Genomic DNA, 13,466 nt, shown 5'->3' with positions numbered 1-13,466 from the left:
AATAAGCCGGAAAATATCAAGAAAAATGTTTTGAAAAGCAAATTGTGAAAATAAATTTAACCCTTTATTGTCCGGCAGCTGGGTAAGGGTATCTTGAATCTATAAATAGTAACACGTCTGAAAAATAGACACGAATAAGAAGAGGAGGAATTATCATCAAAGATAATTCTTGTAGAAATTATAAAACTAGCTAATAACTAATTTCGATATGACTACATAAAAAGGCACTTCTAAACCTATAAAAAAACACCGTCTTCATAATCCTACGCAAAGTTTATAAACCTTTGATACTGAAAATTTATTTGACAATGAGTCAATTTCATCTGAAATATGTACCGTGACTACAGGAAATGATCTATAAAGATGTCTATTTGTTAACGGATAAACTAATCACGGCTAAAATATGGCAAGACACGGGAAATCACAGAAAGTAATAATTATTAAACGACATATTTTTTTCTCATTAGATTACTATAGACTGACAACTTAGTAGAGAGTAGTATAGAGCCTTGTTTGCAAGTTTCGCGTATGGCAGAGATACACTAACTCAAAATTTTCTTACCCTCTATTTTACCCCCTTAGGGGTGGATTACTAAAGATCCTTTCTTAGAGAGTGCCAACATCATAAAAGCCACCTCTTATCCAAATTTCATTTTTTTAACTTCTTTAGTTTAGACTGTGCGTTGTCCATCAGTCAATTAGTTGTGCGATACACAAATAGTCCGTTGTTTGTATGTTTGTAAAAATCTTCACGACATAAGAGCAATTCTTAGTGCGGGAGTTGTCTTTATAAAAACTTTTATAACATATTTATGAAAGAACACATAAAAATGTTGACATAATATGTAGAACCGCGTAACAATTACCGTACCGATATTTTAGCACAAACATAAAATAAATAATAATCGTTCCACTTACTCTAATTGTTTTCTCAACTTAGCTACCACAATTGCATAACACATTTGCTTGCCAAACTGCAAATTACTGACCATAAAATGACTATGAATACAAAAAGTTAATGTTATAACTTTTAAACACATAAATATAACATTAAAAATAATATTTTCATTACAATAATGAGTTATTAAAACTACAATCCTGATATAGCAATAGCCATACAACGTTTAAAAACTTCAAACGTTACAAAATAGAAAAAAACACGAATAATTATAACAAAATTAGCAAATGTGTACTGAAAAATGGTGCCTTCACGAAACTGAATTGAACAAGTCATATTAATATTATGTTTAATACGTAAATACTAAGTTTTATTTTTATTATTAGTTATATTCAAAGAGAACAAAATCCTTTCGCCGAACTCTGTCTTAAATGAGCGGCGAAACAGCTGATGCAAAAAAGCAACAAGCCTTTAAACAAGACGCTAACTTTTTTAATACTATAGTTTTTTTTTAAATAGGTTTCTTATAAATAGTGTCCTAAATAACGAACAATAATATAGATTGTAACACTAAGCCGCTCGCCCTGTTTCATTCACCTTTCGAAAGGCCTAAGCTAAGCCTTCAAAGCCCAGAGCTTTCACTTTTCCAACTAAAGTAATACCAAACGATACTTACATAAATAAAAATCCAAAGTTCTCTTAGAAAATTGTAAAACACAGCACGGTTTTTTCTTTATTAAAAAAATTCAACTGTTTTTTTTTTCGACACTATTGGTACGCGAGAGACGTGCACTCAGTACGAGGTTTGAGAGAGGACTGAGGGACGCCCTCTCTGTGAGGGAAGCGGGGCTGAGCGCCTCCGTACCGAGGTCGGGCCTCTCGCGATACTTACTTAGTTTTGGCGTACATTGACGCTTTAGTGTGGAAAGATGATTTTGGAACTAAGAATTGAGAAGTGTTATAACCTACGTCTACCAATTTATTATATACTATATAATCTGCTTTAATGATACATTAATAAAAAAATATTAACAACAAAGTTTAATTGTCTCAATAACAATAAGCAACTAATTGCACCACCACAAAAACATACATTCGAAACATACCTAATCACCAACGACACACAACACAACATTTCACACACTCACCTAACAAACCCGTCAATGTACAGCCATTCAAACAATACTATCGAACTAAGGTTAGATATCTTGGTAGGTTCAAGCTTGCTGTAAGGTCGGCGACTCGTATTTCGTGGAGTCCGCGCCCGAGTTCCGCCACACTGCATCTAGGTGATGCAGCATCCCACATTGCAAGCCTCGATAACACCTGGCTTTCTTTCTAATTACAAACACAATTAATCCAACTAGTACTATAACTTTACAAGCAATTTCTTTTATAGGTATATAACACAATAGACCAACATTTTAGTAGAGAGCCTTGTATGTACCCTTGGCGCGGTCATTCCATAGATGGGTGACCGCATAGGGGTATTTGTACTGGGCGTCTCCGTGCTTCAGAGGGCACGTAAAAGTCGGTCCCGGCTGTTGTATACTTAACAGTCGTTAAGCCATGTCAAAGGCCTTCTCGGGCGGCTTGAACAACTTTGACACTAGGTTGACCACTAACCATACGACAAACAAACAAACATACATACAAAATTCTGAATTTAGATACATAAACGCATAAGACGCAAGCAAGCACAGATTTTTACATTAGCTACAATTAACGAACGATTGATTTTCATATAAAATACTTATTTCTAGTAATTATAATTGGCGCTTTTGAAAAATACATAATGGATAGAAGAGTGTCCATCAAAAGTCTTAAATTAAGTTATCTGTGAGTAGAAAGAAACCTGTATGGTTAGTTATCAAGATAGTTAATTTGCTCAAACTTTGACAATCTGCAGTTCACAAGTTTCTCCTCTCCGGGACTTGTTCAGATCGATTAGGAGAACTATTTTATGGAAAAATCTTACGTTTTATACAAGTTCGCGTTACCGGATCTTCCTTGTTAAAGTGTTAAGATTTTCTAGCCACATTGCGGTTTACCAGCGATCCCTCGATGATAGCGATGACCGACGACGACCGATTGTTTTGTGATCTTTAACTGACTGAAATACATAGTAAAGTGCTGCTGGCTTACTGCCTTCAACTTGATTAAATTCTAAAATTAAAATTAACAAGTTTTAACCATTTTCAAGCAACAAACGTGATATCACTGCATAGTATAAAACAAAAGCCGCAAAAGCTTAGATCTTCATAACTACGCAACCGATTTTGATGCGGTTTTCTTAATAGATAAAGTGATTCAAGAGAAAGGTTTATGTTTAAGAACTATAAGATAACTTTATAAACCGGGCGAAGCCGGGGAAGGCCACTATCCATCAATAAAAACGACCAAATAATTGCTAATAAACCAACAATGAGATGCTCTTACTAACTTCAGTACAATAATCCCAACATTATTAGGATCGATTACAATCATTGTTATTACACAATATATGTAGCAAGTCTCTCGTATAAGTGGCGTGATGATCACTAAATAATGAGCATCTGCTTCAATCACCATCACAATGTGAGTAATTATTTCACAATGCCTTATCTATTGACAATACAAGCTTGAGAAACGATAGTATTCTTACTACATAGCAATAAGACTTCAGTTTTTACAACCATGAACCCAATTAAGTAATTTTCCCCTAAAACTACGCGTCTATTGGGAATAGCATACGGACTGTAAGGGCGCGTTGCCACTTTGTCGTGACGACAGATAATCGTGTAGTTTTAAGTGTCGTGGCTTATATGTTTAAATGGAGGCGTTTACATATATGTAGAACGACACGATTTCGATCGTTAAGACAGTAAGTAGTTTAGTGGGAACGCGCCCTAAGGGTGCATTGCCACTGAGAAGTGCTATGCTACGTCGGAGGCAAGGATTTGTTGCTTTGTATTAATTTCTATGGCACAGAAATACCGACCCAATAGAAATTAATATAAACAAAAAAGTTCTAACACTCCGATTTCGATCCAATGCACTCGTAACTTAAAAGTGCATTTTCAGTAAAGGAAAAGAAATCTCCGTCAGCGGAAAAGCTTATGATTGACACCTTGTTTGAATTTTTTGAGTACGAACTGAAATAGTTCGAATCAAACTCTTCTTTTCTTTTTTAAAAGACAACTCCCGCACTAAGAATTGATATCGTTTCGCAGGGAATTTTGCAAACATACAAACAACGGAGACAAAGTACAATGAGACCCGAAACAACTATTTGTGGTTTGCACAAATATTTGTTCCGTTTGGAAATCGAACCCACGACCTCCCGACGTACTGGTAGTGGCGTAGCGACCACCTTAACCACTGCGCTCTTGCTATTGATAGTAAAACAGCGTTTCTATGCTCGTATTGTATTTAACTTTGTAGTCTTGCACAATACAAGAAATAAAAACAATTTAATACCCGGAAACTTTAGACAATTAACTAAAAAACTATGTTTACGGCATGTTTTAGAGGCAGTAACAATAAATCTCAAATTAGAGGCATTTTTAGTAAGCATTTAAATGCGGGTACAAAATGCGGGTTACCGATAGTTTGACTATTTTTATGTAAGTTTAATGCATCATTACGTGCGGTGGGTGGCACACATATCTTCTCCCAAAGCCATTATATATTTAATTGTTATTAGATAAATAATGTGTTTGAGGAACAAATTGTTTTCGTATACAGTAAGAAGAAAGGAAACTACTCGCCTTTTCCTAGCCGACCCAGCAATATAACGCAGGCTGACTTTCCCAGTTTCATAAAAAACATAAAGTCCTATAGAAAACTGGTTGAGTACGTTTAATTTTTTCCGTAACGGGTATCATTACATAAAAAAACTCCTTACAGAATTCATCAACATTATTGATCTCGAAAAATAGGGCAAATGCTCCTTAGAAAACCATTCAAACGGAACCAGTCGGAACCACAAATATGATAAAAAGTTGGGATATTTTGGTACAAAACCCTTTTTTTATTGTACAATAGTTAATCCCTTACACAGCTGATATTATATCGTCTATCGTAACAAGATCGGAGCTTCAGAGGAAAAAAGACACAAGTGAACTATTTTTTATATTGTTATAAGCCTTTTTTCTACTGAACATTGTCTAATAGTCATAGGCTACCTGCATGCCAACTAACAAGAATATGCGTATTGTACTACTGATAACACGAAACTATTTGACTGATAACAGTTGTTGGTAGTTTTAGGAAGGATTATACACGGACATAAGTCAAGGTTATGATTAAGATAGGGTTCTTTTGGATAGTTTAATCTTTGGTTTTTTTATCTATACTTATACTATATTGATTAATGGACTTCCTAGACGTTAAACCCTATGACCCATTATGACACATTACGACGACCTATTACGACGGGTGAAAAATCAAAGTCCACGAATTCGAAGAGAAGCGCAACGTAGATCTTGACAAAAAACGCGACGAATTAAAGGCTCACCCACTTGCTGCTATTGTTTTTTCTGCTAAAATTGGCTATGTAAACCATCCCCGTGTGCATCAGCGCCAGTTTGATGAGGAGTCAATATGGCCACCATGGCCAAAATCGGTCGGAAGGATAGAGATAGAAATATTATGAAAGGGACCCAAAACATATCGATACACTTTAAGTCCAACTTAAACTTAATGCCTTAAGCCTTGGCTTGCACGATTTATCTAAATTATAATAACAAATTCTGTGTTGGTATTTCCAGAATAAAATAGCTGTATCAAAGTGTCCACCGTCTTTGACAGTAGTCAGAAACTTAGTCTTACAACTAGTCTTGCCGAAGGGTATCGTGTTATAACCCAGGTAACTGGGTTGTGGAGATGGAATAGGCAGTCGCTTCATGTAAAATACTGGTATTCAGCTGCATGAACTGCAACTGGTGAGACTGACAGCCGACTCCAATATATATATATATACTTTTCAGTAAAATGAAAATGTTTTACAAAAATTACATTTTAATATAACAATGACGTAATTATCTATAGCACAATGTCTTCGATACTTCATACATTTGCATAAAAAGTACATATCGGTGACCTTGAACGCTAGCCTTATCCAACGCGAACCGAATGCTTTCGCTACGGCGCGGGCGCATGCCGCCGATTGCTTTACCCACATGACACTTAAAAGAACGTGAAGATATAGGTACCCAAATACACAACCAGATGGCATTAGTTGTGGGTTTCACTTTTTGGTTCTAGGAACACAGTAATTGAGTAAGACTAAGAATCTAATAAGATACTCTTTATAAAATATTAATATTTTAGTATAAAAATACGATATATAGTGACGTCGCCATACGCTATTTTCGTTTATAAAATGAGTGCCTAATATGTTTCAGTCTGCGATTATTTTAACTCCAACCTAATTAACAAAAAAAATGTACATAGCATGAGCATTTTGGTTAAATCTTTTGAGACTATAAGTTTAATAATATCCCGTTAAGTCGGTCAATTTATATTGTACTAGCTGACCCGCGCAACTTCGCTTGCGTCACCTAAGAGAATGGGTCAAAATTTTCCCCGTTTTTGTAACATTTTTCGTTGCTACTTCGCTCCTAATGACCGTAGCGTGATGTTATATATATATATATATATATATATATATAGCCTATAGCCTTCCTCGATAAATGGGCTATCTAACACTGAAAGAATTTTTCAAATCGGACCAGTAGTTCCTGAGATTAGCGCGTTCAAACAAACAAACAAACTCTTCAGCTTTATTATATTAGTATAGATTGTATAGTCCAACAACTTAGTAGAGAGAGGTGGACGCAAGGTTTGCGGCTAGCCTAAGTATAGGATTTAATAATGTTGAGCTTTTGTGACCCGCAGACGTATGCAACTGGTTTTAGCCTATTTGTTACTGTTACTTAATTTTGGAATAAAACAGAATTAGCAATTAAAAATTAGATAAATCGCACATGCAGAGGCACTCTAATAAGTGGTTCGACAATAATTATTAGTAACCAACTATGCCACCAGATGGCATTAGCTGTAAGTACCAATTGAAAGTTCTAGGAATTGTTACTATGAGTCAGGAAAAAATACCAAGGAAATACTCGGTGACTATTTCACTAATTAAATTATTTGATATTTTCCTTATCTATCTTGTCTGATAGATGATGTTTAGGTTGTGTTTTTTATTTTTGTATTATTGAAATTTTAAGTATGGACATTAATTATAGTTTAGTATCTATGAATATCGGTAGAATGTAAACACACTTACGTACATCATGCAGGTACAGGTAAAAATTACTTTATAGATTGCTTAAATATTATAAATGCAAAAAATTAAACGATGTATGTATATTTGTTACCCTTTTAAGAAAAAACCGCTGAATGGATTTTAATGAAATGCTTCTCAGATAGGTAGTCCTAGATTATCGCAGAGGACATTTACCACAGATAATGATCACGCGGACGTAGTCACGGGCGGACGCTAGTATTCAAATAAAATATAAGTATTTTAGTGGCATCCCACATTGCAGAACAAACCTTTCTGAATTTTCTTAACACCAAAATAACCACTTTTTCCATATTTTATTACAATTTTCGAATTCATCCCCCCAAGAATGATGAGTCACCAACTCACTTGGGTCATACATTTCTATTTACTCTCCAGTGCCCCTAGTCACATCTCCATAGGGCTCTAATGTCCGTTCCCCTAATCGTGTTAGCATCGATTCATTCCTCCCTAAACTAAAATAAAACATGTCATAATAACCGCCTACTAGGAGTTTTTCTATCGTTTACGGCACTTTATGAAGTAAGGATAAAAATTACTATGTTATACATTCATGGCGCCACGTATGGTGGGTTCGAATCGTATCAAACTTTACATTTGTGAAATGACCTCTAGTGCTTGTTGTTAGTTGAAATTAGCGCGTAAATCTATTGCTAAACTAATTTTAGAAATATTTTGTCATGAGGCAGTTGAAAGGTCAATCAATAACAGACACACAAATTTCACAGTTAATGAGATATAAATATAAATAGGAGATAAAAGGGAGAGAAACTACTAGGTTAGACTAAGTTAGTTTGACTTAAAAAGTATGTCATTAAAAGTAGGTACCTACATACATAACAATATTAATCAATGTTATGGTTGCCATAGTTACAGAATAAGGCATTTTTAAGTTTTTACGTCCAATTTAATTTGATTGAAAGAACCTATTCACGGCATATTTTCTACCCCAAAACTCGTGGTAGAGGTTTCTATCGTTAACCTGACTATTATTTACGTTGCAATAAACCTGCCACGTTCAGAGTATTCTCGTTACTGGCAACACTCGCTGGGAATTTTTAACTCAACTCAATGAAGGTATTATTTAAACTGCAGGGATTTCCACTAAAATAGCTTTGCATTTACATAAATCCTGGTGAAACGAATAAGGAAATATTCGTGTTTTAATTTCTGATAAGCAAAAATATGTTTTGCTTTATATATTTTTACACAGATAATAATAAACAACTTACATTTTCTACACTTTCATTGGTTTGAAAGATTAGATTAGAGTTAAATTCTATGAAGATTATTTGAAATCCTAATGTAATAAAGATCGTCTATAAAAACAATCCTTCCTTTCAAGAAAAACTTTCGTATTTTATTTTTAGTGATAGTGTATCTTTTGAAACCAAACACCAAAGAATATCTCAACTAACAATAATATTGAAAAAAGTAACTAACACTATATAATCAAATACGTAAGTTTAAAAAACAGCATCTTCTAGAAAAACCACAATTCAATCAAACATCTTTTAAACCACTTTCTTCCACACAAACAATTCAATAATTCAAAACCAAAATAAAGTCGGGATCCATCACAATGATTTCCGTAGCATCGTCAGGGGTAAGTCGGTCGTGTCAGTTCACAACCCATCGGATATCCACCGCTTGTAGGGCAAATGTTGACACTTCGTGTTATCACCCAACCCTTAAGAAACAAACACTTATTTACCACCAACAAAAAAAAATCATGCAATATTCAACCTTATTTCAGTATCCATAAAGACGTTTGTGTATTTTTATAGGAAGGTTCAAAGATTTGGTGAAAGGAATTGAAGGGTGTCTGCGAAAACAAAGCTGTATTCGGCTTCTAAACTGCGTTGAGAATAAACTGGGTTCTAACAAAAATATTGTTTCTTGATAAAAGAGGGCGTTACTGTAGCCCTTCCCGTCTGCAATGTAGGGCAAGGTGTGTTTGTAACGAATTTGAATATTGTGTGCGGTCTGTTATGTGCATAACTTTTAAGGGTTTGTCTCTTACTTCATGTTTATCATCCCTTAGCCCTAATTATTATATTTTAGCTTTGACTTACATTATACCTATGTACTTACGTAGATTCAGAGTATGTTCCTGCCAAAAATACAAATAATTACATGGCCATGCATAACGATTGTTTTTGTTTTTTATTACTAAAATCCTTTAACCGGCCATTGTGCAGCTTGTTATAGCGCTTGTGTGCTAGTTGGGTTACGTCGTTATCATTAAAATTAATATCTTAAACTAATAAAAATAAATAATACTTTCTGGTTTAGTTTCTTTTCTTATAATTACATTGCAACCTTTTATTTTTAATGCAACAAAACCTTATTCAGAATCGAAAGTATTCGATCAATACATGATTTATTTATTAAAGGATATTTTTTCATTTGACCGCATTCAAAATGGGATAACGAAATCCACGGATCTCGCTTTCCACCCCAATAAGCCTTAAAGGAGGCTCTACATTCAATATTTAAATGTTTTGCAGCACCCGTGAAAATATTTTGACGCCACTTTCCCAACCATAGAGTGAAAAAAAACAATGTTGATAGTGAAACAATATGACGTAGTATTAACGTTTTTATAGAATACCAGTGATATTGCAATTAATGCACCTTTGGCTCTACTTAGGGTTTAAAATGCTTCCCTAGAAGGACTCTACATAATTCACAGGATGCATTTAATTACTCGGTGCTAGAAGCTACATTACAATTAACACTTATCACGATCTATTTTTATAAATAATCCAAATGTATTAGGTCATTTTAAATGAACTAACGCAGCTTGAAATTTTGTGTAACTTCAGAATGGCAAAGCTGTAAATTGCTTTAGGCGTCCATCCTGAAACGCTGCCGTCTGAAAAATGGAACAGATGCGCTTTTTCCGACCAAAAAAACGATAACACTCATAACTCCCGAAAAGCGGGACATAATTGTTTTAACTTTAGAGTTAAGTATAATTTTTAGAAACCAACTGCCTAGTGTCGTAAACATCTACTTACTTCTTACTTAATAGGTACCTACACACGTGCTGTGTGACGTTAAATTAATCACGGAAACGAAAAAAATCGTTCATGCGTTTACAAAATGCCGACAAGGAACTATGTGTTGACGTATTATTAGTATTATTGTTAACAACCGTATAACGAGGCGTGTCGTGGCGTTGTTCTAAAAACATATAAACCAGGGAGCCTGCAACGCGTCACTGGTGTCTACTGTCTAATACCAAACGAGATAAACATGCTGAGTTATACGATTTTCACCTTCGTCGCAACTTTTTCGGTAAGATTTTCTATTATTAACTCACTAACTAAAAAAAATCGTCACAATGACCTAACTATAGGTTGCGCTAATTCGTATGGTAGAATCATTTGACAAAAGTTAAATGATTAACCAGGGGGTTTGCCACGTATCTCAGTGGGCAACTGTTTGAAAGCCACTATGTTGTACATTGTTTTCTCCCTTAGATTATAGTGATTAACGTGTCGTCAAAACAACAATGTACCGAATAGTGGCTATCAATTTGACGTAAACTTGTTGTCAACTGGGATACGTGATAACCATCTTGCACTTGTTTAATCATCCCGCAGTTTTTAAGCTTGCAAATGTCTAATTTGCACATAACTAAAAATACGATATATTTTTATCTTTCTTAAGTGTTCAAAATCAATATTATTTTTCATTCAAATAATAGTAATCCTTATGTCTCTTTCAGGTCCTTATCCCGAAGTATAATGGAGGTAAGTTAATAAACTCATTGTTTTGGTTTATTGACCTTTACTCAAAATCACTCAAGTTATGTCAAAGTTCAAGACCTTATGTTTTTTATCTTTAATATTTTATTAAAGCTCTTGATAATATGAGACATTTTAACATATTATTTACCTAATTATATCATTATGGGTGAAAGAATTCTAAGAAAGAAGAAATAATATAAACATATTTCGGGTCAGGTTGTGAGTTCTAGAAATTGCTTTGATTTCAATATTATTATGCTCTTAAGAAACCTCCCTCGTTAAAATCAACACATCTGGATTTGCAGGAACTTTTACAAACCACAGCACAAACATTCGTTCCGTCAGAAAATCGAACCCACTCCACGCACTGTGGTAGAATCTTAACCACCACTCTGCTTTACATTGACTGGTGCAACGAGAGTTGTCTTAAATTAAATATAGATAAATACAGTTAAATTACTATAATATAGTTTGTCATAACTATTTTCATGAAAATTGGTACACTACACTGATAGCTGATAACCTGGATTAACACATAGGATACTTTCTACCGCGGGAAATCATTTCACATATCCGAAGTCGTGGTCAGAAACTAGTTCAAAATAATACAGACCTAATGTTCGCCAGTGTCAGCGTCACCTCGGCCCTGCATGGACATACCGTGGTTCCACACGCACGCGACCCCCACGGCCGTGACCCCCACGACTCCCGCCACCCCCACAGGCACAGGTCCCACCTCGCCCACAGCTCCTATCACCGCAGCACCACCAACTACGCCAACAATCTTGAATGACTTCATTGATGTTAAGAAGAAAGAATGGGATCTTATCAAAAAAGGTAAAGAATAAGCATAAATCATAAAATATAGTTTTTGTTATTAAATAATAAATAATGTATTACCAATAAAAATTATAAATAAACATCTGATTGTAAAACTAAGAGATAGTACTATGATAAATTAATGACTAGAGTACCATACTAATGATGGTTATTGTGTGACGTATGTTAAATATAATATTTTAAGTATTTTTATCTTAGTATTTTTTCATTTTTTCAAAATATTGGTGTTTGTGTTTGTTAATGTGGTCACGCCATCTATCGGCAATAAAGAACAACGCGTAAGAGCGTAAACGCGTAATGAAAAATTTAAACAATAATTAATTCATTTTCTTTCTTATTTTAAATGTTTTTTATTGTTTGTTTGATATATTTATTTTATTTTACTGTTTCAGGAGTCAAATCGATTTTCTCGTAATCTAGTTCTGGAATTGAATAAGAGATGGCGCTGAAAACAACAAGTCATCAAGAAGTTTAAACGTACAAAATTAAATGCAATGTAATATAAATAACTTATATTAATTAATTAAATAAGTCTTAGTTTATTAGTCGCCAAACTTTTAAGTTTTAAAGTGAGAAAAGTCAGTTAAAATTAATTTATTTATTTAAAATTTCTAGCATTTTCTTGGTTTATTCATGTAGTCCATATTTTTATACCCTGACAAAATGAGATATGCTTTTAAAAAAAAATATTTTTTTACACAAATACCCGTAATAATAAAATATTTATAATGATAATTTTTACTTAAGTCCTTAGGTATATAGATACGTTTTTAATAAAAATTTTTATAAAAAATCGTATTTAATTACGTTTATTATCAATTTCCCTGTTACCTTTTCTAAACAATAAAGCTGCTCAGAGCACTGCTGTATACATACTATCGTCTTCAATGATTAGGTGATGATACTTACCTTTCCTGTAGGTATACCGTTTTCACGAGTATAAAGCTCGGTAGTCAAAAACAAATCTAAATATGATGAAAACGTAGATAAATAGTAATAAATACACGTTTGTAAAAATCAAAGCAAATGTAGTAAATGGCACTCATTGCCGTGAACGCCTCTATGTAAGTATTCTAAACGTACTAAGTACTTAGACGCAGATTTTAGTCTGAAGGCTTTTGTCAATCAAAAAATAGAATTTTCAAGCAGTCGTTGAACAGAATTCAGACGAAAATGTGTAATTTATATATTAAATGTATACAAATGCTACTTTATTTTCCTCTATATAGGACACATAAGGTGACTTTCATATACGTACAATATACATTTCAAGGCGTTGATGTTTCTGGCTGCGCTTTTTAAGAATTACTATGTTTTGTAAAAATGCATAAGTTCATCATCTGAGTAAGGACAGTTACGTTTTCTACTTTCTCAACCTTATTTAAACATCTAGATATAATTTCCTGTGGCCATGTGAAATATTTTCTTTACTGCTTATTCGCATGATTTGAAAACCCAAAAGTATGACTTTTACTAACTCATGTAATAAGTCTAAAATTCGAAATGTTTATAATAGAAAAGTGTATGGTGCACGTTGATTTTAATGCCCATCATTCTACGTAAAAAAAAATCACGTAATTATTTGATTCTGAAGGGCAAACTGTTACCGAGCTTTCTCTTAAAACCCTCACGATTTAATAAATAAAAAGCGATTTTTGACGCCCGCAAAAATATCCCT

At 33.9% G+C, this 13,466-nt stretch overlaps 2 protein-coding genes across 5 annotated transcripts in view; one reads left to right on the top strand and one right to left on the bottom strand.

Annotated features, from left to right (window-relative positions):
• LOC142973181 (uncharacterized) overlaps window positions 1-1,710 on the bottom strand; it is a 68,049-nt gene extending 66,339 nt beyond the window's left edge. For both annotated transcript variants that reach the window (XM_076114790.1, XM_076114788.1), the window contains exon 1: window positions 1,575-1,710. The gene's annotated coding sequence lies outside the window, so the exon portion shown is untranslated. The remainder of the gene's footprint in view (window positions 1-1,574) is intronic.
• The window catches only part of LOC142973180 (uncharacterized), an 83,556-nt gene that overhangs the window by 67,669 nt on the left and 2,421 nt on the right, over window positions 1-13,466 (top strand). For 2 of the 3 annotated variants that reach the window (XM_076114785.1, XM_076114786.1), the window contains exon 2: window positions 10,927-10,951. In XM_076114785.1, coding sequence (XP_075970900.1) covers window positions 10,927-10,951 — 25 coding nt within the window. Of the gene's footprint in view, window positions 1-10,436; window positions 10,494-10,926; window positions 10,952-13,466 lie in introns of those variants that run through there. The other variant, XM_076114787.1, reaches the window with a different exon arrangement.

The sequence above is a fragment of the Anticarsia gemmatalis genome, chromosome 5, assembly GCF_050436995.1.
Source record: "Anticarsia gemmatalis isolate Benzon Research Colony breed Stoneville strain chromosome 5, ilAntGemm2 primary, whole genome shotgun sequence".
Classification (NCBI taxonomy): domain Eukaryota; kingdom Metazoa; phylum Arthropoda; class Insecta; order Lepidoptera; family Erebidae; genus Anticarsia; species Anticarsia gemmatalis.
This window is presented reverse-complemented; position numbering and strand designations above follow the sequence as displayed.